This window comes from Triticum aestivum, chromosome 2B, assembly GCF_018294505.1.
Source record: "Triticum aestivum cultivar Chinese Spring chromosome 2B, IWGSC CS RefSeq v2.1, whole genome shotgun sequence".
Classification (NCBI taxonomy): Eukaryota; Viridiplantae; Streptophyta; class Magnoliopsida; order Poales; family Poaceae; genus Triticum; species Triticum aestivum.
Window position 1 is genome coordinate 484,541,609 of NC_057798.1, and position 27,308 is coordinate 484,568,916.

Genomic DNA, 27,308 nt, shown 5'->3' on the forward strand with positions numbered 1-27,308 from the left:
CTGCGATGTTGAAGAATGCACAATGGGAAGAGAGGATGAAAGGAGTATCTTTTGGGACTCGGGGGCCTACGGTCACCCATCTTTTGTTCGCCGATGACAGTGTGGTTTTTCTGGAGGGGTCTCGAGAAAATTTTGAGGTTCTTCGAGACATATTGCATGATTATGAGGTGGCCTCGGGTCAGAAAGTTAATCTTCAAAAATCAGCAATCTTTTTTGGCAAAGGCTGCTCTGATGAGGCAAAGGCAGAGGTGCAACAGATCAGCGACATTGCAATGGAAGCACTAGGAGAACGGTACCTTGGGCTACCCACAGTGGTAGGGAAATCAAAGGACGACACTTTTAAGTATGTAGAAGAAAGTGCGAGAGGGAAAGTGTCCGGTTGGAAAGGACAAGGTTTGTCCAAGACGGCTAGAGAGGTGCTTGTAAAGTCTGGACTCCAGTCTACCCCAGCTTTTACCATGAGCTGCTTTCAACTCACAAAGAAAATGTGCGGGAAATTGTCATCTATCTCTTCGAACTTCTGGTGGGGTGAAGCGAATGGTCAAAAGAAGGTACACTGGATTGCATGGGAAAAAATGTGCAAAAGGAAGCATGAAGGTGGACTAGGGTTTAGGGATCCGGAGGCGTTCAACCAAGCTATGCTTGCAAGACAAGCTTGGAGAATACTCCAAGTCCCGGACTCATTATGTGCTCAAGTGCTAAAGGCTAGATATTTTGGTGAGGGGTCCATCTTAACTGCAACATGCCCAGAGGGGGGCTCTTTCACCTACAGAAGCACTATGTATGGAAGGGATCTTTTGCTCGATGGGCTTATATGGAGAATAGGAGACGGGACAGCAATCAAGGTTCACCATGACAATTGGATTCCTAGAAAAGGAAGTCTAAGGCCACTGGGCCAAAGATACATACATGGAATCACGCGCGTGTGTGACCTGCTTAACGAGCAAAGGAGCGCCTGGGATCGAGATAAGGTGTGTGCCATGTTCTCGGCTGATGAGGCTAAGGAAATCCTGCATATTTCGGTTGGAGGGCCAACAACGCAAGACTATCTGGCATGGAACTACACCAAAAACGGTGTGTTCTCAGTACGTTCGGCGTATCACCTGCGGATGAGGCAGAGAAGTCTAAAAGCTGGTCAGCCGGAATCATCATCAACCGTGGCTGGTCACAAAGCGTGGCTTAGTTTGTGGGATACTGTTGCGCCGGGGAAGGTTAAAACTCATATGTGGCGCTTGATCCGCAATGGGCTGGCATTAGGTTCGGAGCTTAAAAGGAGGAAGATAAAGGATGGAGTGTTCTGCGTGGCTTGTGGCAGGGAGGAAACGAACTACCACAGGTTTTGGGACTGCTTTCATTCAAGATTGTTTTGGAAAATAATCGTTCGGAGTTGGGGGTGCCGGTGGCGATCCCACCGGAGTCGGTTAGTCCCCAGAATGCATTAGCGAGATGGGTACTATCTTGGCTTGCGGACGCATCGGATGATGAACGGGCGGTCATGGCCCAAGGAATCTATGCGTTGTGGCTGGCTCGTAATAATGCCAGGGACGAGCATAAGATAGAAGATGCTGATGGCATTGCGAGAAGGGTTCTAGCAGTTATGGGGGAGTGGCAAGCTATCCATGGAAAGAAGAGCAAGCTCGTTAACCCAGCCCCGAAGGAGGAGTGGTGCCCGCCGGAGGACGAGTGGGTGAAAGCAAACGTGGACGGGGCGATGTCCAAGGTTGGCGACAGGGGTGGAGCAGCAGTAGTGCTCAGAAACCAGGAAGGGGCGTTCTTGGGTGGAGCTTGTCAGGCAATCAGGCAATGCAAAGGACCGGCAATGGTCGAGTTGTTGGCCTGCAGAAGAGCAATTCAACTCGCGCAGGAGCTGAATATCCAAAACCTCCATGTAGAGATGGATTGTCGGGAGATTGTATGTAAACTGCAGAACAAAGAGAAGGATCTATCACCGCTCGGGCCAATTGTTGAAGAGGTCAAGCACATGCTGGAATCAAGGGGTAGATAGAAGATTACCTGGATTCGAAGGTCGGCAAATAATACTGCTCATCGGCTAGCGAGAGAGTGTGTGTCGAATAATCTTTGTAAGATGTGGATGCATGTTCCACCAGATTGTATCCTACAGGTTCTAGCGGACGAATCCCTGGTTGGGAGATTTAAATAAAGTTCGGGCTGAGTTTCAAAAAAAAAAATCCATGATAACGTCACCCAAACGAGACTATTTAGCACCTTGCGGCTTGCTCTCTTCCTCCCGTGTGCGTGCGGCGTTGCGTCATTCGCCCTCACCCCATCCCGCTTCTGCGCTGCTCGATTCAGTTCAAGTAACCAACACCAGCACCAGCCACCGGGAAGAAGCAGGGAACAGTGGGAAAGAAAGAACACCGCAAGAGAAGGGGCTCTGTGGTCGCGCTGCTCGTGGCGGTAGAGATCCAGCGGCGGCGGCCGAATCGACAACCATGATGAGGCACAGAGCTCGCTCTTCCCCCAGCTCCCCGCTTACCCCATCCACCAGCATGAGGTGACCTATCCATTTCCTCAGCTCTTCTTCTTCCGAGGTTTTCTTGGTCGGTTCTTGCGATGAATGTTCCAAGCAAATTTATATGTGCCGCCGGAAGTTCTCACTGGAGCTGCGGCCATGGCATCCTTGTGATGCCTGGACCAGGCTTAGAAAGTTTTTTTTTATATGCTACCTTGTTTTTCATTTATTTTTTTAAGCAATGCTTGAAAATATGAGCTAATACTTAGAACGAGGAATCTTGGAGTCCCTTTTGATACTTTATTTAGCAAGACAAAAATCTAGGGAAATACCTTTTACAACAAAAGCGTAGAAAAAGGACAAGAATGCCAAAGTCAACTAAAAGGTGGGCGTGTTGCTTCGGTTTCAGATTCATGGATTCGCAATGTGTGTATTGCAATGGCGGTCTTTGGCCAAAAAGTAACTGCAGAATCATCACTCTAATTGGGAGGGACGATCGAACAAGAGCAGATTTGCACAAGTCAGCCTCCGTCCCCACTTCCCTTGTTCTTTTTAAGCACATCACAAGGGGATCTCGGAGGTCGGAGCCTCTGCGCCCTGGAGCCTGGCGGCATCCACATGGAGGACTCGTGCACCTGGTGTCGACATTTGGCGCAGCGCACTGACTTTTCGCTTCTACCGGTGGCGCAGTTTCGGATAAGAAAAATGTGTTATTCAGCACTTTTGTTTGCCTTTTGAGTTGATGATATGCCCAGCACGTCAACTTGCCTGTGAGGCTGTGAGTTCAGGCCATCACGCTGGCATATAGTGGATGGTGAGTGGATAGATACCCACATTCTTCTCATCAATGGAGAAGATGGGAACAGTAGTCTTCTGATTTTGATTGCTCCATTTCCCCCTATCCAGGATTTGTCAATAGCAAGAATATCGTGGCTCTAGCTATATGAAGGCGTTGCATTCCTCAAGAAAAGTTGTTATCTTTGTTCGATCTTTTCTTGTATGTAGGTCTGTTCTGTAGCCATCATGATAATTTCAGGTTGCTCGATTGGTTAGTGTCAAGGGGTAAAATATTAGCTGACATGAGAGACTGTTCCCATTAACCCCTGTCTTTTTTTTTGCGAAAAGGATCAGATCTATTGTAAAAGTTCCTCGGAAGTACAAAGCATCTCAAACATAATAAAAATTACATCAAGGTTCTGAGACCGTCGAACATTCACTACTACTGGCAGAACAAGCTGCCGATGCACAGCTGTTGCCGCTCCCATACTGGAGCTGGCCTGGCCTTGTCGATGACAACAGGAAAGTCTTCTTGCACGTGCCCCTAAGGACCAGCGCCCTGGAGCCGCAGTCGTCGCCATTGAACCGTTGCATAGATCCAGAGCACCTGACATCAAATCTTGCCACATGACGAGAAACCCTAACCTCATTGCCCCAAGGAGACAGCAGGAATCTAGGTCGGAGCTCCGTCGACTACATCTAGATGGACGAACACGAGGAGGATCAGAGCCAGGAAGACAAACTCGAAGAAGAAGCGCTGCCATCTGGATGGGAACAGTCGTCCATGCTTGGTCACTGCGACCCCCTTTTGTGAGGGGGACACCCGTTACACGGAACTGCTAGTGTGGGTCAATCCATTTGGACTCATGTTTATTATTTACATACCTTTGTACTGCCTCTGCTTACTGCGGTATTTATGTTAATGCACTTTTCAATTTGATGATGCCCTTCCATCAACTGGACTTATGCCAACCGGCCCCAAAGGGTATGCGATAACACATGGCGAGACCCGACCAAATCCCGCCCGAAGGAGGTATTAGGCGGCGATGTGCTCATAACTTGTGCAATTGTATCACTTTTGTCTGGAGCAATATGGTACAGGGCTGGGTATTATTCCCGGAGCGTGGCATTACCTAGCTACCTGTCCTCTCATAAGTGGATCTCTAAGCCGTCCCTAATTGCGGACTATACGGAGCGATTGAAATGTTTCTTTGCCGCCTTCAGATAACAAGTCATGATATATGTCATCTGCTAGAATAACAATTATTTGATCTGGCAAGGCGCCTAGTAGTGTTGTTATGTGGGTTGCTGGCCGGAAGGCTTGTCCTCCTTTTTGAAAATAAAGTGTGAGTTTCTGTCATAGCACTGTTAATGCAACAGTAAATGTACAAATGGCCAGACTAACATGACTTTGTTAAAATTTACAATAGGATGTAATTTTTTTACTGTGCTAATTACTTAACTCGGGCTACTATTACCCAGTTAACGGACTCGAGACCCACCTAGCATGACCCAATTAATCACCATCATTTACGATTACTTCAGCTATTTTTGTGAAAGAGTTAGAACAGATTGCTTGATCATTTGTTGAGTCGTGTCTAAAATGAGTCGAACATTGACAACATACTATTTATTTGGACTAGTTTTCTGTACTAATTTATGTTCAAACTCATCTAGAGCAAGATCAAATCACCAAATTTCATGATAAGTGCTCCATTTGTGTCGGAGATCTCAAATTATAATGTTATGCCTACGTTTTACCTTTATGTGAAGGAATAGAAGCTTCTCATCCTCTATCTTTGGTTCAAATGGAAAATAGTGAGGTTTGGTAATACAGTATAGTTGATTTAAATGAAGTCTGAGAAAATTGAGGCGCACAAATGTTAGATACAGAAAGAAATTTGAGTTGCACAATTATCTCAGAAGACTTCTTTTATTCCTCACATTCCATGATCCCAAAAAATTTGAGCTGTAATCAGGCACTAAACAGTGAGAAAGTACAATACTATATTAGTTGAAAGGAAGATGGTGACAAAAAGGAATTTAAATTACAATCATCTTCAACAACTGAGTGTAATAGTGTATACTTTATTCAGTTATTGCTTACGGGCGTGAGTTGTATTTACTGGATGCTACTGTAGAATATTTCATGAAATTTAGTGGACCGTGTAGAGGGGAACTTACCGTGCATCGCTGCATTCTACTATACCGTTACTAATTTACACATTTTTCCTTGCAGAGCGAAGAAGATATTTGGTTTCTCCGTATCTCTCATCCTCATCAATCTGGCTTCTATTATGGAGCGTGCTGATGAGAATCTTCTCCCAGCAGTTTACAAGGAAGTCAGTGTAGCCTTCAACGTTGGTCCCACCGATCTGGGATACCTTAATTTTCTAATGAACTTTCTTAAGTCGATAGCATCCCCCTTGGCAGGCATCCTTGCTCTTCACTATGATCGGCCAGCAGTGCTTGCGATAGGAACTGTCTTCTGGGCCTTATCAACAGGGGCTGTTGGTGTCAGCCAGCATTTTCGGCAGCTTGCATTCTGGAGAGCTGTGAACGGCCTTGGGCTTGCCATTGTAATACCGGCACTTCAGTCCTTCATAGCAGATAGCTACAAAGACGGTACGCGTGGCGCTGGGTTTGGTCTGTTAAGCCTCATCGGTGCGGTGGGGGGCATAGGTGGTAGTGTTGTGGCCACACTCATGGCTGGGAAGGACTACTGGGGATTGCCTGGGTGGCGTCTTGCGTTTATTATGGTTGCACTTCTTAGCTTGATAATTGGCATTCTTGTGTACCTGTATTCCACTGATCCGAGAAGAATCCCTGGCAATCATCTTCTAGATGATGACGACTACGAGAGGTATTCCTCTTCTATTTAATTTTTCAGCTTTGTGCTTGTTAATTTTATTTTATCTTATCTTGTGAGGCTTCGTTAATCAGAACTACTACTCTTTTAATCTTTTAGTACAAAGTTAGTGCAACTTCTGCACTAAAGCTTCAACAATTACTCCCTCCGTTCCTAAATGTAAGTCTTTGTAGAGATTCTACTATGAACCACATATAGATGTATATAGATGCATATTAAGAGTAGATCCATTCATTTTCCTCCGTACATAGTCCACCTAGTGAAATCTCTACAAAGACTTATATTTAGGAACGGAGGGAGTAATATGGATTGGAGGGAGTATATGAGTCTCTTGTTAAAACGAGTTCAAAGAACAATCAACATTATGTTTTCTTTTTTCAGGTGACAAAAAAAATGTATGCTTTTTTTTCTGCAGTGGTTAATTTTGACGGGACTGATTCTAAAGATGCATATATCTTGTTTCATTACTACTAGTAATAATGTACGTGCAACGCACGTTTATATTATGTAGGATATTAGTTGCACGTTATATTAGGTAAGATATATCTGTTGCACGTTGGTATTTGATAAGATATCAATTACTTTTTTCGCGGGAATGGTAGGATATTAATTACATGGCAGATTTCATGGGATAGCGTTGAGTCAAAACGTGTTTATAGGAAAAGAATTCTATGAGACCAGGTCTCACGGGTTAGCAGGTGGGACCCATCCTGATGAATGACACGTGGCATTCACAAATCACAAAGCATGTACCCCACCCCATTTGAAATCAGGGGGGAGAGAGATTAGATGCTTTGTGATTTGTAAATGTCATGTGTCATCCATCAGGGCGGGTCTCACCTGCTTTTTATGAGACCTGGTCTCATATATTTTTTTTCCGTGTTTATAACCAATGGCCGTGGTGGGTAATTAGAGCGTTAAACGTGTTTGGTGCTCAACATTGGAGCGATTTGAACCACTAGATAACATGATTTGACGGTCGAGATGGTTTGGATCTGCCCCTTTGGGTCTTTTTATATTGGTATAGATATAGATATAGATATAGATATAGATGTCCCTTTTAGTTTGATTCTGCAGATAAAAAACCCAAAAAATGCCATGGTCAGTGAAGCTTGTTAACTTGAAAGACAGTATAGGTTTCTTCTTGCTCTAACTGAAATGTGTAGTAATTTGAGACAAAACTAGCAAAGAGAGGTGGGACGGTGATGAATGAACATAAACATTGATATCCTCTTTCCCCAGGCTACATCTGTCCAGCAAAGACGTTCTTCCTCCGCCCTCAATCTGGATGGATTCTTGGGTGGCAACGAGAAGTGTCATGAAAGTGAAGACATTTCAGATCATTGTGCTGCAAGGGATAATCGGCTCATTGCCATGGACGGCCATAGTTTTCTTCACCATGTGGTTCGAACTCATCGGTATGGCAAAAAACCCGATAAACTCCTACCACATTAAACTGCTAGTAGCAGTTCTCCACAAGAAACCTGAATATTGACGGTGTTAACCCCTCCTAGGTTTTGACAACAGGAGCTCCGCAGCATTGAACAGCCTATTCGCCATCGGGTGCGCCAGTGGAGCTTTCCTCGGCGGTGTGCTAGCGGATCGGCTGTCGCGGCGCTACCCCGATTCCGCGCGCATCATGTGCGCTCAGTTCAGCGCCTTCATGGGCATCCCGTTCTCGTGGATCCTCCTCACGGTCATTCCTCAGTCCACTGACTACTGGTTCGCCTACGCCGTCACGCTCTTCTTCATGGGCATCACCATCAGCTGGTGCGCCACCTCGGCGAACAACCCCATGTTCGCCGAGGTGGTCCCTCCCAAGCACCGCACCATGATCTACGCCTTCGACCGCGCATTCGAGGGCTCGTTCGCTTCGCTGGCCGCTCCTGCTGTTGGCTTGGTCACCGAGAGGATATACGGCTACGACGCCAAGACTGTGAACATCGCCAATGGATCGGCGGAAGGAGCGTATGCGCTGTCGAGGGGACTGCTCACCATGATGATCGTTCCTTTTGGTGTCTGTGTCCTCTTCTACAGCCCTTTGTACCTTGTGTTCAAGCGCGACAGAGACAATGCCAAGGTAGCCAGCTTCAAGAACCAGGAGCTAACCTGAAGAGTTTTCCCGACTGCCGGGGAATCTCGTGTTCAGGCTTCTTTAGGCTGACAGACCAGAAAGGTTGGCTTCGTTCTTCAGGTTGATAGATAGATTCAGGCTGCTTGCGATGAGCCACTCGTTTTCTTCTCTTCTTTGTGGGGAAGCCACTCGTTTTCAATGGCGATATATTCATCTGAAGAAGAATATGCCAAAATATTCTTCAGATTCAACCCATGCTGATGTTCTAGTAGCTACACTAGTTTGTAACAGATTCAGTTGAGGAAAGAAATAATTGATTGCATTTGGACAATCTGAAACTAATTATTTTGCCACGGGAATGACAATTGTGATAATTGTCAAAATCTAAGAGTGGCAAAAGTGAAATGTCAAATTCTAGAGTGGCATAAGGAAAATTGGCAAAATCTAGAGCGGCAAAAACAAAATTTTCCCTAAATTTTTTGATTGATTGCTCTGGAAAACATTGCTACCTCTCTAATGCTTCATGTTGAGTTTGCAGCATATTATGTTGCGGTAGTTCAAGGAAATGACCTAGTCCCCGCTTGGAACATGGGGATATTTTCCACATTTCAAAATATGGAAAATGAAGAATTTTCTGTGAAAATTCCTACAAAATTTGTGTGGATTTCCTGTGTCTGAAATATAGCTTAAAAAAAAGGGGGGGGGGGAAGCTTGGCTTCAACCGGCGGATTGCACACCGCCCCATCCGTGTGACGCCTGTTTTGCGGGGCTCTTAGCATTATCTATTACGATTTCGCAACGCGTGTCCTGCGGGTCTCTTAGCAGTATCTATTATGATTTTGCAACTGAGCCCTTGTTGCAATTTTTCCACCGCAACAACTCGTGGCGAAAACCCTAGCCCCGCCATCGTCCTCCCCTCCTCGCCCTTTCCTCGCCGCCGCCTGAGGCAGCGGCTGCCGAGCAAGCTCGGCCCACTGCTGATGAAGGCGGCGGCGGGGCCCTCGCCCCCTCGCTGCCTAGCCTCCCGCAGGGGGCCTTTGGATCCGGGGCGGCGGCCCCGGCAGGTGTGGCGCCGCCGGCTTCGGCTCCCGGTGGCGTGGGCGCGGGTCGGTGTTCTCTCGGCCATGCGGGCGGCGAGAGCCCCGGTGGTTGCGGGTCGGCGCGCGGCGGCGGCGGATTCGTCTCCTGTCGCGTCAGATCTGGCCGCCTCCACTCCCCTTCTTCCCCAACGAGCGCCTCCCCCTCAGATCCGCACTTCCGCGGTCTTCTGCGGGTGGGAGTGGGTGACGGGGCTGCAGGACCGGGGGAAACCCCTAGCCAGCCGTGTCGGCTGCGACGGCGGCGACACTCGCAGGTGCCGCTCACCTTCCTGGAGGCGCCGGTCAGGTCCTGCCCCCTACCCCCTTCCCCTTTGTTTCCCGGGTGAAATCCTCAACTTTGTTGGGCAGCGGCGACGCCCAGGGCGCCGTAACCTTCTTGAAGGCGTTGTTTTGGGAACAAAGATGGGTTGTGGGCTTCGTTGTGGTGTAGGTGGAGTGTGTCGGCGGCGGCGGCGTGTCTCCAGCGACGGCGGTGTCCTCCTGGGCGTGTGGTCAAGCTGGTTTGGTGCTCTTCGTTGGGCTGCAGGGCTCCTCCGGTGCCCGTGGATTCTCCAGGACGGGAAGGGATAGGGTTCCCCTCCTCCGGTGGCTGCTCTTCTGCTCGTCGAGCGAGTCGATGATCTGGTTTTGGCCATTGCTGTTGCCCATTTGTGCATTCCGACAGCTCGCCCCTGTTTCATGCCTAGACTCTTGCATTTGGCGTTGCTCTGTTTCAGGTTAGGCGTCGTCGGCAGGCTGGGAACGCCTGGTTCCGTCCCTGTGGTTTCCTGCGATGTCATTCATGCAGGTTCTAGGGTGAGCATGTCCATCGCTCACCGGTGCGGCGCCTCGAGCCAGGCGAGGAGGCAGGGGCCTTCTGTGACGATGGATCTGGATGGATGTGTCTCCTTCAAGCCCAGGCGTTCGGCTATGACGTGCTTTGCTCCGTCGTCGGTGCTCTTTCCTGAGACGTTTAGCGTTTTTGCCTTGGTTCTCGGCGTGTTTGGGGTTCATGGCATCTCTAGCTATGCTTGCTAGCTTGTTGTATGCCTCTGCGAGCTGCTCCTAGGCGCCATTGTATCTTTGCCTTTTGTTTTCTTTCCTTTTAGTTGGAGTGTGGTTGTATTCCGTCGCTGTAATCCTGGCCGGTTGATGGCTTTGTTAATTCAAAGCCGGGCTCTTCTGGAGCCTACGTTCCAAAAAAAACAACTCGTATGTGGCAGGATTTGAATCTGGATCCCTCAAGTGCAGTTGCCTCCCGTATTCCTCCCAAGCTCCCGTTTTTCCTCTAATTTGTGCAACATCATTTATGTTGCAAAAGTCCTCCCACAACACCATTCATGTTGCAAAAAAGTGAAGACGAAAAAAAAAGGTAACACTTGAATGTTTCTACAACATGAACTCTGTTGCAAAGAGGATTCTGCAACACTGACTTTGTTGCAATAATGAGGACGAAATTAGAGCGTTGGTTGGACCAGATCTAACGGCTGACGAGGGGGCGGATCTTTTCAGATTATCCACCCGCGTACGCGTAGTACTGCCTAAAAAAACAGACCTGCTATAAGTCGCCCGAAAATTAATTTATGGTAAGTCATATTTTCTAGGCTATTAGATTAAAAATCCAACAATTGCCTTTCTTTCTTCCTCCAGCTTTTTTCCTTCTCTCATTCCTTTTTCATAAAATAAATTTACCCAAATTACAAATTCAGTCAACTTACATACAACTAGTGAGTACTTTTTATGGAAGGTTTAGTTGGTTGTCCCGGTTTTGCAATGTCCATGTGACCATGCGGCTCCATGATAAGCGACAATATTAAATCACGAAAAATATGGAGAAGTAATCAATTTAAGCCTGCTAGAACGCCAGAATATTATCAGATCCTGTGCAATCTGAACTGTTTTATGTGAAATTTACTGGGCAACGATAGGCGCCGGCGCGCCGGCCCAAATTTCGGCCGGTCGGCCCGCAGCCATTGGATTCGGTGCGCGTAATCGTTCGATCCGCTTCTTCCTCACGAGCAGGTACAAAGAAAAGAAAAAGGCCCCTGCATCTGGTCGCTCCCCTTCGTCTCGCCGGCTGCATGTGCTATCCGCGGGCCGCCCTCGCCGACCGTCCTCGACATCGGTCGTTGCCCTCGCCGGCCATCCTCGTCGCCGGTCGGTGCCGTCGCCAGCCGTCCTCGTCGCCGGTCGCTGTCCTCGCCGGCCGTCCTCGTCGCCAGCTCCACACATGCAACATATGCGTCCCACGGGTCGTAGCTCTGCCGACGATGGTTATAGCTCCGGTGGCGACGGCCGTAGCTCGCCGGCGCGCTCGTCGCCGCTCGTAGCACCTCATTGTTGCAACATCTCGGTCGCACCCTTCCAGCAAAATCAAGTGTCGGTTCCAGCAAAACATACATGCTGTCGTGGGATATAGCAAACCGTGACGGCGGTTGTAGCTCGATGGGGCACCGGTAGTAGCAATTTTGCAAAAGCGGTTGTAGCATCTAGCAAAAAAATCGCGACACCAAATAGTTGCTTGAAGCAGCGGCGTCGTCGCCGCTCGCGGTCACGATGCCCACCGGACTTGGTTGTAGCAAAAACTGGAGCCCGTCGTAGCAAAAATGAAGGTTGGTTGTAGCAAAAACCAAGTCACCGCGCACTGTTGCTTCGCTCGACACTAGTTGTAGCTTCCTGGGAGGTGGTTGTAGCATTCTGAGCTTCGGTTACAACTCCGACGACGACAGGTTCGAGTATGCCGGTGCCGGTTTGCAGCTCTGTTGATGTCGGTTCCAGCAATTCTAGAGGCTGGTTCCAGCATTGCCGACAGCCGTTTGCATCTTTGCCGCGGCCGGTTGCAACTGCGGCGATGGCCGGTTTCAACATCGCTGCTGCCCCCGAGTGTAGGCTTGTAGCTCTACCGACGGGCGACGACTGGTTCCAGCATTTCTGACGCATGGTCGGTTCCAGCAAAAAAAAAATGTCACCCCCCGTCGCAGTGGTCGAGCGTGTCATCTCCAGCGCCGGCGTCTGACCCCCAGCACATCCCTCGTCGCCTTGGACAGCTGCGGTGGCCGCTTATATATGAGAGAAAACGAAAGAGAGAGAGGAGTTCCTTTGCGTGGAAAGAGAAGAAGTGCATGCGGGTGTTCAGAGCAAAGGGATAAGGGAGCCGCATGTCGAGTTTCTGGTGGTTGCTTGGTCAGGTGGGCCGAAGGAGAGAGAGGAGTTCCGCATGAGGCGACCGGCCGAAGACTCTGCCGGTGCGCCGGTTCTAAACGTTTCCCAAACTTATTGCATTCTCAACATGTGTTTAACAACACCTAACAACAAATTCTGATGGTTAGATTCCTTGTGGTGGACCATCTCATCAGAGTTCAAGTCTCATATTTGTTATGGTCGTATTTTTCTGGATTTATTTTGGGCCTTTCGTCAATAAGCGTTTCTATGGGAGAAGACGTTCTTGTCGACTATGAAGACGACTGTGGCGACTTCATCAATCTAAAATGATGTGTCGTTTTAGTCTTCTGGAATTGTTCACAGGGATAAGGTATGTCTGCATGTTCATAGGGTGAATATATGTGCATATGTATTTTTGTCATAGGACCGAAACAGAGGAATTGATAGGTCTTTTGCGGTCCTTTCAGTGATGACATGGCGCTCTGGTGACGCCGCTCCTTCTCTCCCATTGGTCCAGCCCACCACGATCTACGTGGCAAACCAGGTCCACCTATCAACAAAATAAGCACGCCACTGACAAGCGGGTCCCGGTACAAAGCGCGCCCACCCGTCATCGACACATCCCGCATATACTGGGAGGCCCGCCCCTCCGCATCCCGCTCATCCGTATTGATCCGCACCGGCCCCCCTCCCCCCCTCAACGACGGCGCAGATGGCGAGCGACGGCGCGGTGACCACGCCCGCGAAGGTGACCCCGAAGAAGGCCAACCTCCTTGACCCCCACTCCATCAAACACCTCCTCGACGAGACCGTCGCCGAGGTACTGCAAGATACACACTAAACCCTACCCCCCATCTCCTGTTCGAGATCTATATCCATCTCCCCCATTTTGTTCCTCTAGATTTGGTCACTCATGATTCAGTCCCGCGGTTCGATCAGGTCGTGAAGGGCAAGGGCTATGTGGAGAACACGCGGCTGGGCAACTGGAAGCTCCTGATCGGGACGGCCGTGATCGCCATCGCGCTCCTCGCGCAGTTCTACCCGAAGAAGTTCCCGCAGAACCGCGAGTTCCTGCTCGGTTGCATCGCGCTATATCCTTTGCAGCGATTATTTTCTTGTTCTGATGAATTGGTGTTAGATCTGATTTTGTTGGGAATTGTTTGGAATTTGTTGTTTGTTACTGTTGGTCCTTGACTTCATGGTGGATACGTATGTGGTGATGAATGTGGTGCTACTGATCCTTAGCTACACCAAGGAAAAGGATGCCATCATCTTCACCCACCCTCCTGCTGTGAGTTCTATATATTCATCTTGATTTTTTGGTCCTGAATTCCAATTTTAGATCTCATCGATTACTCTAGACCTGATTTCTGCTTTCGATAAAAATCGAATTAATGTGTCAGCTTGTGTAGCACGATTAGGAAGCAGTCTTGGCACGAGTTAAATGAAAATTGTACACGTTACATGTGATATATACTGAATTGTAACTGTGTAGATTGCATTTTAAGCCTACCCCAACTTGTTTGGCACTAAAGGCTTTGTTGTTGTTGTTGTTGTTTTTATGATCCCCTCCCACCTCCGCTGAAGATGTTGCAGTTAATTATTTATGGGTAAAATTCTTTACTGGTGTCAAAGCTCAACAATGTTTAAGAATTTCCCCACATTGCAATTTCTGAAGAGCCACGCAATTTTTTGTTGCAAATGAAGTCTGTTTTACTCATTCCCCCTCCCAGGGAGCAGTTTCTACACTTTGTATGTTGTGTTGCTTCGTGCTGGAGTGCACGCTCAAAAGTCTAAACCGTGTCATTCAATTCTCCTTGATACATCATGTTGACCTGTTTAGTTGCAGTTTACTGTGATACACTGTGCTGAGTAGTTGCATTGTTTTGTACTTGCTACCAATTTTTATTGAATGCCTGAGCACTAGTGTACCAAAGAACTAGCTATGGACAGGGGTGCGTGGAAGCTTTCTATCCATGTGCCAGAGCCATGAGTTGGTTGCGAGATCTTATGGGTTTCACCTCTAGCCTACCCCAACTTGTTTGGGACTAAAGGCTTTGTTGTTGTTGTTGTTGTTGTTGTTGCCTGAGCACTAGTGTGTGATGGTACAATTCACAAACTGTATATGTGGTCAATAATAGTAATAGAAGAGATAAAAACAACATTTGAAATAACTGAACTGGCAAGGTGTTCAACCATTTTGCTTATTGAGCATAATGAGAAATGCGCCTGGCTGTTCAGTTATTTGCAGTTGCTGAAGCATATATTTCATCAAGTACTTGGTAGTGTTGTTGGTCCAGAAAAGTCCTCTTCTGCCAATGCCTCTCTTATTAAGATGGATGCGGTTTTGATGCCTTACTCGTTGGACTATGAGCACATCTTATATTAAAATATGCCTAATGGTGACCGATGTTCTTTGTGACTCGTGCCCATGTTCATTACATTTGCTGTCATGGTTTTAATAGCTTTGTTAACGTATGATCATAAATACTTTCTGCAGGGTTCTTTCAATAACACTGGCCTTGTTATATCTTCAAAGTTGCCAAGATTCTTGGACATGTACAATCTTTCAATAGCCAGCGCGGATCCAGAATCTATCTCTGCTCACAAGCCTGTCCACTTCACTAAGAGTGTTACAAAATGGTATGTTTGCCACTTTGACTAATGCTTATTGAGCTAATATAAGCCATCAATATGCGTCATCTTGTTTAAATGATTAAATCTGAACGATACCGAACGTACCTTCTTTTACTTAGCATTGTTCACACATTTCAAGTTTATTTAATTTTGACTGTTATTCTAACAATAAAGCATGCAATCGATTGATGCTTCTACCATGCTGTTCAGATTACTTGTGTAACCAATTATCAATGCATATCTGCTCCACATATGCTTGGTGTATCTTTGTATGGTTTAATATTTTCTGGCATATAGACACTAGAAACACTTACACAGGTGTCATGCAAAACATACAAGCTTCATTGCATTCGAAATATAACCTCTATACCTTTCGATATCACATAGTCTGCAGATACTAGATGCAAATTGCAAGTGACTTGGCAAAATACACAAGCTTAAGGGTGTGTTCATAGTATGTTGTTGCCGTATATGGTGTATTAGGGCATGCTTGTATCATGATATTCTTTTTTTATCTCCATTACTTGGGCAGGTTTACAAAGGAAGGTGTTCTTGTGGAGGGCCTGTTCTGGAAGGATGTTGAGAGACTGATTGATGACTACAACAACGAGCGCAAGAGCAAATGAATTACTAGCCCTTGTCATCATTATCAGGATGAAGCTTAGCCTAATCGAAATAGACAATGTTTTTGATAGCAGTACTGTTTGAACTGGTGAATGAAGCACCATTAAGATAATACATCATTGCAGTCTTTTTTCTTGGTATACAGGTCTATCTATAATGGTTATATCACCGTGTGTCCCAGCGTTTTGACTAGCCTGATCTTGTTCTGCTGTTTCACCTTACATCTCACCTCGTTTCCTTTCTATCATATCCTTCTATGCGAGGCTGTGTGGTCGGTTATTTTGGAATGGTAATGTGTTAGAATTAGTCCTGGCCATCTCAGGCCTGGCCCTGTCGGCCCACCCAGTCCCGGCCCTAAAATCCAGGGCCTAGGCCTGATGGGCTTGCCTGTGGGCCGGGCTTGGGCCTGAGTTTTGAGCCCACCAGCAGGGCCTGGACGGGCTTGGGCTTGGCATATTGGCATTTTAAGGAAGAGGCCTGGCCCACAGCCCTAAGCCCTAAGGGCTTTTACCAGATGGGCTGGGCTTGGGCTTGAAAAGTAGGCCCGATGGTAGGGCCTGTGCCTCAGCTTTCTGTCGTGGGCATTTTTAGGCCCGGCCCAAGTCCAGCCCTGCCCGGCCCATGGCCAGATATAGTTAGAATACAGCATGTACCAGTACCAGCCTCGGGTTTAAGGACTTCGAGTTATTCAATCTTGCGATGCTGGCCAGGCAAGCGTGGCGTCTGCTACAAGGTCCGGATACACTTTGTGCGCGCCTCCTTAAAAGCATCTATTACCCAAACAGGGAGTTTCTCGAAGCCGAACTGGGAAGCCATCCAAGCCAGGTGTGGCGAGCCATTATGGATGGAAAAGACACTCTCAATATGGGGCTAATCAGACGCATCGGCAATGGTGATGACACTAATATATGGACTCATAACTGGCTACCCCGGGATGATATGCTACGGCCTTATGAAAGCATTGCACCGAATCCACCACAAAGAGTGTCTGACCTTATTTTAAGTTCAAGTGCCTCCTGGAACGCCCAACTAATCCAAGCCACGTTCATGCCCATGGATGTTCAGACTATTATGGGAATTCCTTTGTGTACACGTAGTATAACAGATTTCTGGGCTTGGCACTTTGAGAAACATGGTTGTTTTACGGTTAGATCTGCATACAGAATGCTAGTTGCTACAAAGCAACGAAGGGAGGCATTGCTTGACGGGTCAGGTGGTACTTCAAATCCTAGAGCAGAGGAAAGTGCATGGAAATCTCTCTGGAAAACCGAAGTGCCGGAGAAAGTCAGAATGTTCCTATGGAGGCTCTCCAAGCATTCGCTGCCGACCAACGATGTTCGTGCGCATCGGCACATGGCTGTTTCGGATCAATGTGGCCTATGCGGAGCTCAGGACTCGTGGCGTCACTCTTTGCTAGACTGTACTGCATCAAGAAGTGTCTGGGCACTGGCGGATGATGAGTTTACACATAAAATCATAGCAAGTACAGAGCCTAACGCAAAGCAGTGGCTGTTTACGCTGATGCAGGCCTTAACCCATGAGCAGTTTGTTCTGACGACGGTGACGTTGTGGTCGATATGGCATGCACGACGCAAGGCGATACATGAATCAATTTTTCAGAGCCCCCAGGATACTAAGAGTTTCATTGCCAGATTTATTAATGAGCTCGGTATTATCAGGAACAGGCGAGTGCATGTAAGAGCTACCCCCGGGTAACGCAGCAGCCAAAGAAACCGCCCTTGGGTTTCTGCAAAATTCACGTCGATGGAGGTGTCCTATCGGGACAGAGAGGAGCCGCAACAGCTGTTTGCAGAGACGGTGGAGGAAACTATATGGGTAGCGCTGCTCTTGTGATCGATGGAGTTCATGATCCAGCAACAATCGAAGCAATAGCTTGTCGAGAAGCACTCTCCCTCGCCGAAGACCTGGACATACATCAATTTGTGGTGGCTTCTGATTGTCAGCAGGTCGTCTCCGATATCTCTGGACATGCACGGGGTGCATATGGTGCAATTGTAACTGAAATAAACCTTCGAGCTGCTACTTTTAATTGTAACTTTTCTTTTGAGTCTCGTGCCGCTAATCATGAGGCACATAGTTTAGCCAAGTTTGCGATAACTAGAGGTCCGGGTCGCCACGTCTGGTTGGGTGTACCTCATGACCAGACTTGTATACCACTTTATGTGGATTTTGCTGAATAAACTTGGTTTTCCCTCAAAAAAAAAAATCAGATGTAGCCCAGGTTACTGCCAGTGTTTGTTGAATGTAACGTTAGGTTGCTGTGAATGTGAAATCTAATGAGCAAGATGAGGTTCAGAGCATGAACTCTGAAATAGGCAGTTTTATGTGCCAACCACAAGCAGCAAGAGCACCGTTCATTATGCTCTTCAAAACAAGAATGCTGCAAAACGGTCCGGAGAAACTCCATTAAAATAAAGTTTGCTCATTTCTGTACATCAGATGCAAAGCCTCAAAAGACACTAATAAACAACCATGAGATTTTGCTGAGATAGTTGCAGTTGAATAACTCCCTCGCTTCGCGGCCATAACAACATCACTGTCCAGGTGTGCTTCTCATCCTAGGAGGTTCAGCACCGATCTGATTGGGTCACAATAGCCTCAACACGGTCTATGGATGCTTGCAATCGTCCATAGTTCATACTGAAGGCAGGTTCTCCTGTGCCAACAGCCCTGCATAGAGCAAATATAAAAACAAGTTGAAAACGCCATGTTAGCAGGCTTTTGATACATAGTGCTATCCTGCTTGCAACGATGTCTCGCAAGAATATTTTGGTGTTGACTCAGACATACCCATGAATCTCAGGAAGAACATATTCAGCTTTCCAGCCGAGCCTCAGATCAAACCCTGGAAACAGGTTGAGTTTTGATTTGTTTCTTATCTGAGAAACACCATCTCCCCCCAAGCAAGTAGAGAGCTTCCACTTCCATCCAGTTGCCTTCAGTTGGAAATTGTGACCAATGCCGACCTGTATTACCAATGTTATTAGAAATCTCATGTGATCAAAGTGAATGAACTCTAGAAAAAGGGCATTTTGCCTCTTAAGCATAGCTTTTACAAATTTGATCATGTGGTGCGGCTACCTAAACTGGTGTACCAGAGATGCTAACCGCGTATATTTGATAGATGCGGATGGGGATTACATGTCATTTGTAATCAAGTAACGGTAAAGCTGACATTCTTGCCAAGGCAAATGGTGTTAAAATCTTATCATGATGTATACATGTGAAGAAATGCAGCACTGTCTCCTGTGTACCATTTTGAGTGACCAATTTGCTGCTGTGATTGAAAACTGACAAATAGTGATACTTAATCACCGAAGAATACTGTTAAAACCCCAGAAACGCTATCATTTTACTGGCCCAAAATTTGGCATGTGTGGCTAAGCGACATATTTCGCCATGGCTGTTGCAAACTAATGCATACGGCAGTGAAACTGTGTCCTTAAATACTCCAACTGCCCAAGAACATCTCTATATCAGAAGAGAGGGCAACATATGCACTTCTAGTTTCTTGTAATAAAGTTGATGTATACCAAGGAGCAATTTCTGAAAAATACTCCGATCAAAGCAGTCACGCATACAAGCGACACTTTCTATAGAAAACAAGTAGGTTTAATAGTGTTGTAACAAAATATTGTATATCGTGCGCGTGACAAGAACAATAGGAACATTAATCGGACTCGAGTTAACCGTTTCCGGGCGGCACTCCAGAGTTGTGAGGTAAAAGAAATCCATTTACAAAATAGAAGGTTCACTTGGAGCAACGAGAGGGAAAACCCGACCTTGTGCAAGCTTGATTCGTTCTTCTGTAACGCCGAGTGGGACACCACCTTCGGCACCCACGTGCTCCACGCCCTATCTTCTTCCCTCTCCGACCATTGTCCGCTTCTCCTCGCCGATGACAAGGGGCCAAGGAGGCCTCGGACTTTCAAGTTCGAAAACTTCTGGGTTTCCATGCCTAGATTCATGGAAGTGGTTAGCAAGGCTTGGGACGAGCATGTCCCGCACTCCGAGCCATATCAAATTTTGTTTCACAAACTCAAGAAGGTGGGGCGGCGCCTCTCTGAGTGGAGTAGGGGGCTTTTCTCTAAAGCAAAGGTCCATCTTCATGCTGCCCTCTTGGTGATCCTGCATCTTGACATCGCGCAGGAAAACCGGCAACTATCTCACGACGAGTTGAACCTTAGGGCGAGGCTTAAGAGGAGGGTAATAAGCTTGGCTGTGCTTGAGAGGGCTCGAAAGAAGCAATGCGCGCGTATCGTGAACCTCAAGGAAGGGGATGCCAACACCAAGTATTTCCATCGCCGGGTCAATGCAAGGAGGAGAAAGAACCATACCCATAGGCTAAAGCATGGCCAGGGATGGGTCACTGACCATGAAGCTAAAGAGAAGTTAATACATGATCACTTCTGTGAGGTCATGAAGAAAGGTTCCTCAAGCGCAAAAGATTTTAACTGGGAGGAGCTTCATCTGGAGTCTCATGAGTTGGACTTGCACGAGCTCGAGTCTCCCATCACCGAGGCGGAGGTGCGAGAAGCAATAAACGACATGCCAAGTGATAAGGCGCCGGGGCCAGACGGCTTCACGGGTATATTCTTCAAGAAGTGTTGGGAAATAATTAAGCATGACGTGATGAAGGCGTTTCACCAATTTGACTCCATCCACACGTCCAATCTCCACTGGCTCAACTCTGCAAACATTGTGCTCTTGCCCAAGAAAGAAGGGGCTGAGGCGATCACTGACTTTAGGCCTATTAGCCTTATTCATGCTTTTGCCAAAATCCTCGCGAAGGTGTTTGCCATCCGCCTTGCCCCGCACATGAACAAACTTGTCTCCAACGCCCAAAGCGCATTTATCAAGACTAGAAGTATCCATGATAACTTCATGTGCGTCCGCAACCTTGCCCGTCGGCTTCATAAATGCAAGACACCGTCTCTTCTTTTCAAGCTTGACATCCGCAAGGCTTTTGATTCGGTCAAATGGGAGTACATCCTTGATCTTCTACGCCGGCGAGGTTTCCCTTGCAAGTTTCGTAATTGGATCATGGCGCTGCTTTGCACTTCTACATCGAGGATACTCTTAAACGGTGTGGCCGGCCCACCCATTAAGCATGGCCAAGGATTCCGGCAGGGAGATCCGCTCTCGCCGCTTCTGTTCGTCATTGCCATTGACCCGCTCCAACAACTACTCGACTTGGCAACACGAAAGAAATTGCTCCACAAGGTCCGGGGAAGAGGCATCATGGTGCGGACCTCCCTTTATGCTGATGATGCGGCGGTGTTCATGGCCCCTATCAAGAATGACATTGACAATTTCTCGGCGATCTTACGTGGTTTCGGGGAGGTCACCGGCCTTTGCACCAACTTTCACAAGAGCTCCGTTGTGCCCATTCGGTGCAATAATGTTAGCTTGGGAAACATTCTTCAGAGTTTGCCGGCAACTAGAGCGTCGTTCCCTCTAAGATACTTGGGCCTACCCCTATCCGTTGGGCAGCTAAAGAAGGCAGACTTCCAATTTCTCGGGACAAGGTTGCGAGCAAGTTGGTTACTTATGAAGGGCAAAACATAACGACCATTGGGCGTACAACACTAGTAAAATCTGTCATTACCTCCCTCGCGGTCTACTTCATCACTTCGCTGGTTGTCCCACGGAGCATCTTGCAAAATGTGAACAAGTTGGAACGAGCTTTCCTTTGGTCCGGATCGGATAAGACCACAGGTGCAAAGTGCAAGGTAAATTGGAAGGATGTTTGCCGCCCGCGGGAATATGGTGGCCTTGGTGTACTCAACACCGATAAGTTTGCTCGTGCCTTACGCCTGAGGTGGCCATGGTTTGAATGGACGGAGCCAAACAAGATGTGGGTCGGTTTGGGCAACCCATGTGATGAGGAAGACCTTTATTTCTTCTATGCCTCAACTACCATTACCGTGGGGAATGGGGCCAAAACACCATTCTGGGATTCCCCCTGGCTACATGGAGCCAAGCCAAAGGATGTCGCTCCACTAATCTTTGAGGCTTCCATGAGAAAAAATTGGAAGGTGCGGGAGGCTCTAGAAAACAACGCATGGATCCTCAAGATCAACCCCTCCACGGCCATCTCCACCGAGCACATCCGGCAATTCTTCACCCTTTGGTCGCTCGTGCATAATTTCCAACTCGATGAGCTTTCAGAGGATTCTACTATATGGAAGCACACGACCGATGGGCTCTACACCGCGGCCTCCGCATATAGGGCACAGTTTCTTGGTTTGGTCCTCTCTCCAATGGAGAGCATGATTTGGAAGGTTTGGGCGCCGCCAAAGGCAAAGTTCTTTGCTTGGTTGGCTATCCAAGATAAGACTCTGGACAGCCGACAGGCTTGCCAAGCGGGGATGGCCAAATTGTGGTCTTTGCCCTCTTTGCAAAAGGGAGCAAGAGGGTGGGCCACATCTCTTGTGTCGCTATTCTATACGGCTTTGGAAGATGGTCACTGAGAAATTCCGTCTAGAACAATTGGACACCTCCTTGTGGCATCTGGATGGTTCCGTCAAGAATTGGTGGACAAATCGAACCGGCGCAGGAGTCCCCAACAGAAACGCGATGGCCTCGTTGACCATGCTCGTGTCATGGACCATATGGAACGAAAGAAATGCTCGGGTTTTCCGGCATAAGAGCGCACCACCGCCAGTCTTGCTCACTACGATCACTAACGAGGCAAATCTTTGGGTCACCGCCGGAGCAAAGAAACTAGGGTCTATTATTGTGTGTGAGTAATCTTTCATGCCGTGTAAGAGTGACAGTTGTAACAAACTCTCCTCTCTGCTTAATTAATATATGAGGCAAACCTTTTGCCTCGGTTTCGGGAAAAAAAATATTGTTCCTTAACATTCCGTTATCAGAACCATCACAGAAGTACATAAAGATAATAGTCTTTTAGCATTCCAAAACTTATATATGAACTGATCCACTTCTATTCTCATTTCTAAATTCTGCCTACATTCACATCAAGCAAGCAGATACCTAGTACATGCATAAACTGGCATCTCTCCGTGAGAAAAACTAATACCAATCATCAAAATGCATATTAGTACATGGACAGGCAATTCAACATATGTAATTGCACCATAACATGTGATATTGCAAGTAGTAGTGCGGACTAGCTGTCAGTTGCCTCACCCGAGAGCCGTGCCAAATATGTAATCACTTCTTGCTCTCACATAAACGGTGCGTGAATAGAAAGATTGAATTAAGCATGGAACCTGAAGGTTGAGATATTTTGTGACTGGTATCTTCTTGGAGAGTAGCTGTATGTCACCGCTGATGGGCTTGTACTGGAACTTCCACTTCCGGTCGAAGTCCAGGGGCTTCAGAACTACCTTTGCCTCAAAATCATTCACCTCTAGATTGTAGAACTGAAAATGGTATAAGGCATAAGACACTCAAGATCATAGGTGAACTCGTTATGCACAGCACAGAGAGTACGAATGAGGCAATTACCACTATCGCAAATTGGCAACATAACCCTATAACTAAAATTGGCAAGATTGTGAGCAGGCGTATACTGTCCTAGTGTACACCAGGGGCAAGGAGGCAGCAACATCAGCAGAGTAAATTATTTCCAGTACGCGCATACCACCAACGTTTGGTCTAACGGAATCTTGCGAGATACATTGGACTACTGGAGAGAAATAATTGGGGGACAAATCTACGGGCAGCCCAACACTTGAGAATTAGGGTTTAAGGAGGGTTACCGACCTCGAAGTTGAGGCCGACGCGGAGGCCCTGGAGCTCCTTGCGGAACTTGAAGTGCAGCTCGGCAGGCACGACGTTGATGTGGTACAGCTCGTCCAGCGTCGTCGGTCCATCCCCGACGCCCCCGTCCGCCCCTCCGCCGCCGACGCCCGGGCTCGAGGCCATCGGACGCGAGAGAGGAGAAGAGGCCCCTCTTTTCTTCTTCCCAGGTGGATTTTTGGGGCGGCGGCAGCGAGGCGGAAAGACCGAATGAGCTATCGGCCGGCCCACACCGGCCGGAATCTAACAGAGCAGTGCTTTTGCACGTCGCACCCTCGCGTTTCTGTATACAGCGTACAAGGACAAAAATGTCATTTTTCCCCTTTGCCTTCCCCGTCCGCTAAATTCATCCTCGTTCCTCACTGAGCTTAGAGCATCTACAAACATAAGAATGTCACAACAGAATTAAATAGTTTCATAATTTAAACACAGTTCATACTTGAAATACATACTCCCTCCGTTCCAAATTACACGACGAGTAATTTGGAACAGAGGGAGTAGTTCAAAAAGAAAATATATTTGAAAAGTGCACAATGCAAACATTAAACTCCTTGGTTTTCTCCTTCGTTTTTCTCCTAGGTTTTCACTGTGGATCCACATAGCTCCACAAGATCATTGAGTAGTTGCGCGTGTACCTGTTCATCTCGGAGATTCTGATGTATCTGTAGAAAAATAATAATCTGATCTGCATCTTGATACGGGATGTGGACTTGTTCTCCGGGTTTATTAAAATTATGGGTTCGGGCTGCCCCTTCACCTTGTCCTCGACAATCACATTGTGCAAAATGACACAACATCTTATCAATTTCCACAAAGTCTCTAATTCCCACATCATTGCAACTTGATGAATAATTCCTCGACGAGCTTGGAGCAGTCTGAATGCTCTCCCTGCATCCATCCTATCTCCTTTTTGCATTCCTTCAAAGTGACTCTATTTGTTGCCATGGGGATCAGATATGGCTTTCACAAATGGTGCCTCTTGAGTATAAATATTGTCTGCAAGGGAGTACCCATGTTGTAGTCGTGCCCGTTAACAATGTCGTAGTTGTACGACGGCGCTTCCCCCATTTGCAAAGTCTCATGAACACGGAAGATCGTTGGAGGATAGTGATGTCGTTGCTAGAATCAGGCATGCCAACGATAGCATACCAAATCCACAAGTCTTTTGATACCACTGCTTCGAGTATGATGGTGGCCTCTTTGGTGTGACCTTGGTGCGTCCTACGCAAACCTTTGAGTCAATGCATGCGATCGATTGAACCGATCATACCTGGAAAACCTCTTGCCGCTCCAATAGCCATCAACTTTTTCTATATCATGTGGTTCTCCAAAACACCTGCACCACGAACGGCGGTACTTAGTGCAAGCATTCTCATAATAGTCATGCACTTCTACTTAGCAGAAAACAAGAGTTTTCTGGAACAATCCCTGGTGAGCTTGTAGTAGGAATCATGTGCCTCCACTCCCTCCACCACACGCAATAACAAGGGGTTGCGCATACGGAAGCATCGACGAAGCCATGTATCAGGGAATGTTCGTACGGGGTGGAACTAGTCCTTGTAGAGGAGTCGCGCTGTACCGGCCCTACCATGGTTCAAAACTCTTCACCCTTTGATCAAACCTTTGAAGTTTTAGAATGTGCTCCACCTCCCTGTACATTTCCTCCTGGATGCCCATGATCATCAACATATTGACATATTTGTCCGACTCATACAACCAAAGAATCCCTTTTGTATTAACTCATCAAGCTTCGTCCTTACATACTCCTCATAGGGCAAATAATTAGAATTCATAGTTTTTCAAGAAAGGAATCACAAAATTTGGTAGGTCAGTTTGTCGAACACATAGAGGGCAAGGTGTGGTCCAAGAATAGTGGGATGTACCATGACGGTGTCTGGAGTGACGAGACAGCCAAGAGGAGGTTGGTGGCGATGGTGGCGGAGCTAGGTTGGCGGCGCAACTAGTCGAGGGAATGGATGGACGAGGGAGAATAGGCAAATGGCTCGATCAACAAGGTTGGAGCAGGAGGATTTGGTGCAATTTGTAACGGGTCTTTCATGTCGAATTTGACGTGATGAACACATCGGACACGTCCAGACCTCCCCAGGGCACGTCCGGGCCTCCCTATATCCAACCCAATTTTGGGCTGGATGTGAGGGATGCCGGTCAGCCTGGACGTTTAGGGCCAGTTTGAGGAGCCCGGCGGACATAAACACAATTTTGTACTATGTGTATCTTCATGTACGATTAACATACATCTTCCTCGTCACGTGCATGGTTCATATTTGTACGTATGCAAACCCTAGTTCATTGCCATCTTTACATGCAAATCATAGTGCCGCAAGTTTATCGAGATGATATAACAATTTGTATTGGTATTCAACATGTGAATTCGGTTTGATTTTGATCCTATTAATATTTATGAGTTTTATCCATTTTCTTTTTGAAAATCCGTTGGAATCCATGTTCACATCATTAGCAAACAATTTGTACAAGAATAACACACCCTCTTGCAAACTCGCATCTAGGGTTTCCCGCTTCTCGCCGCCGCCGGTTCGCCTAGTCTCCTATGGTTCTTGGACCATGGAGGCATGGCGGATCCCGACCCTTGCTAGCGAGAGGGTTTCGTTTTTAGGTGCATTTTGAGTTTTTGTTAGGGTTTGCGCCATGCTCAAGAAGACGAGGTGGCGACGACTTCTTGCATATGGAATAAGGTTCTCCCTGCCAAGCCTCTGTTCCGGTGATGCTTCAAGCGTCGTCGGAGGGTGTGTGGAGGTGTGTATCCGATAGATCTCGTGGGATTCGGTCGACGTTCGTCTCCGGTGGACCCGGTTGTAAGGGCATCCTTGTCCCTTAGTAGTTTTGGTGATTGATGACAATGCTTTTGCGGACTAATCGTGTGCACTGAGCTTTTCAGATATATCATGACTAAACACAAGACGATTTGTTGCCCCTCGAAGATTATTGAAGACGGCGTTTCTCTATGGTTCTTTTCGGTGGAGTTGAGTCGTAGGAAAGCCGTACTATTAAGAGGGGATCTGCTTTGGAAAGGTTTGGGTGGAATCTCACATACACGTCCCTTTTGCACCACCTTTCCTTTAACTCTTTGGAGTTCTCCTTCGTCTCACCTTGTCTCTGGAAATGAAGGACTCCGAGTTGCTCTTCTCAGGCTGGCGGTAGTACTGCTCCTCTCAGCGGTACTACCGCAGGAGCCAGCGGTACTACCGGGCTCCGGCATGGTAGTACCGCGGGCTTCCACGGTAGTACCGCTCCTCCTAAGCGGTAGTACCGTGAGGTCTGGCCTGGCGCCACTGCTCAAGTGATAGTAGGGGCGGATGTAATTTTTTACATCCGCGCCCTACGCGGTAGTACCGTGCTGCGCGCGGTAGTACCATGTCGCCTGGCCAAGTGCAGCAGCAGGAGCGGAGGTAGGGCCGGATGTAATTTTTTACATCCGCACCCTTCACGATAGTACCGCACCCCTGGTCGCGATAGTACCATGTCAGATTTTCGCACCGATAAAATCTCAGCGGAGGTAGAAACGGATGTAATTTTTTACATCTGTGCCTACCGTGCCTGGACTGTGGGTGCCCTGCGGTAGTACCGCACAGGGTCGCGGTAGTACCACGCCTGCGGTTCTACCGCGCCCTGTCTGTGCTCATCTGTTCATGTCCAGGCTCTACCGCGCCCAGGGCAGTACCGCAGTCCGCCGCGGTAGTACCGCAGGCCCGTGCGGTAGTACCGCTCCTGCGGTGCGGTAGTACCGCGGGTCGCGGGCTGAGTGGTGGGTAACGGTTGGATTTGTTCCCCCACTATATAAGG

General features: G+C 47.6%; 3 protein-coding genes across 3 annotated transcripts; 2 read left to right on the plus strand and 1 right to left on the minus strand.

The window, feature by feature from the left end:
* The first annotated feature begins 2,269 nt into the window (after positions 1-2,269).
* LOC123041451 (uncharacterized) lies at positions 2,270-8,515 on the plus strand. Its single transcript, XM_044464057.1, has 4 exons — positions 2,270-2,515; positions 5,490-6,113; positions 7,362-7,537; positions 7,634-8,515. The coding sequence occupies exons 1-4, from the start codon at positions 2,454-2,456 to the stop codon at positions 8,230-8,232; spliced, it is 1,461 nt and encodes a 486-aa protein (XP_044319992.1). The 5' UTR covers positions 2,270-2,453; the 3' UTR covers positions 8,233-8,515.
* A 4,508-nt stretch (positions 8,516-13,023) lies between these two features.
* On the plus strand, positions 13,024-15,887 carry LOC123045583 (probable signal peptidase complex subunit 2). Its single transcript, XM_044468692.1, has 5 exons — positions 13,024-13,254; positions 13,374-13,525; positions 13,644-13,725; positions 14,935-15,077; positions 15,604-15,887. Exons 1-5 carry the CDS (start codon positions 13,147-13,149, stop codon positions 15,695-15,697), a joined length of 579 nt encoding a protein of 192 aa, XP_044324627.1. The 5' UTR covers positions 13,024-13,146; the 3' UTR covers positions 15,698-15,887.
* Positions 15,888-18,002: 2,115 nt separating this feature from the next.
* LOC123045584 (uncharacterized) lies at positions 18,003-23,728 on the minus strand. Its single transcript, XM_044468694.1, has 4 exons — positions 23,451-23,728; positions 22,955-23,107; positions 18,507-18,682; positions 18,003-18,386 (listed from the first exon to the last, which is right to left on the minus strand). The coding sequence occupies exons 1-4, from the start codon at positions 23,610-23,612 to the stop codon at positions 18,284-18,286; spliced, it is 594 nt and encodes a 197-aa protein (XP_044324629.1). The 5' UTR covers positions 23,613-23,728; the 3' UTR covers positions 18,003-18,283.
* Positions 23,729-27,308: the final 3,580 nt, after the last annotated feature.

Coding starts and splice junctions, on each gene's coding strand:
- LOC123041451 (XM_044464057.1), top strand. CDS start 2,454: ATGATGAGGCACAGAGCTCGCTCTTCCCCCAGCTCCCCGCTTACCCCA. Junction 2,516..5,489: donor ACCCCATCCACCAGCATGAG/GTGACCTATCCA, acceptor TTTTCCTTGCAG/AGCGAAGAAGATATTTGGTT. Junction 6,114..7,361: donor GATGATGACGACTACGAGAG/GTATTCCTCTTC, acceptor CTCTTTCCCCAG/GCTACATCTGTCCAGCAAAG.
- LOC123045583 (XM_044468692.1), top strand. CDS start 13,147: ATGGCGAGCGACGGCGCGGTGACCACGCCCGCGAAGGTGACCCCGAAG. Junction 13,255..13,373: donor TCGACGAGACCGTCGCCGAG/GTACTGCAAGAT, acceptor CGGTTCGATCAG/GTCGTGAAGGGCAAGGGCTA. Junction 13,526..13,643: donor CTGCTCGGTTGCATCGCGCT/ATATCCTTTGCA, acceptor CATGGTGGATAC/GTATGTGGTGATGAATGTGG.
- LOC123045584 (XM_044468694.1), bottom strand. CDS start 23,612: ATGGCCTCGAGCCCGGGCGTCGGCGGCGGAGGGGCGGACGGGGGCGTC. Junction 23,108..23,450: donor GCGTCGGCCTCAACTTCGAG/GTCGGTAACCCT, acceptor TACCATTTTCAG/TTCTACAATCTAGAGGTGAA. Junction 18,387..18,506: donor GTTCTTCCTGAGATTCATGG/GTATGTCTGAGT, acceptor TGCTCTATGCAG/GGCTGTTGGCACAGGAGAAC.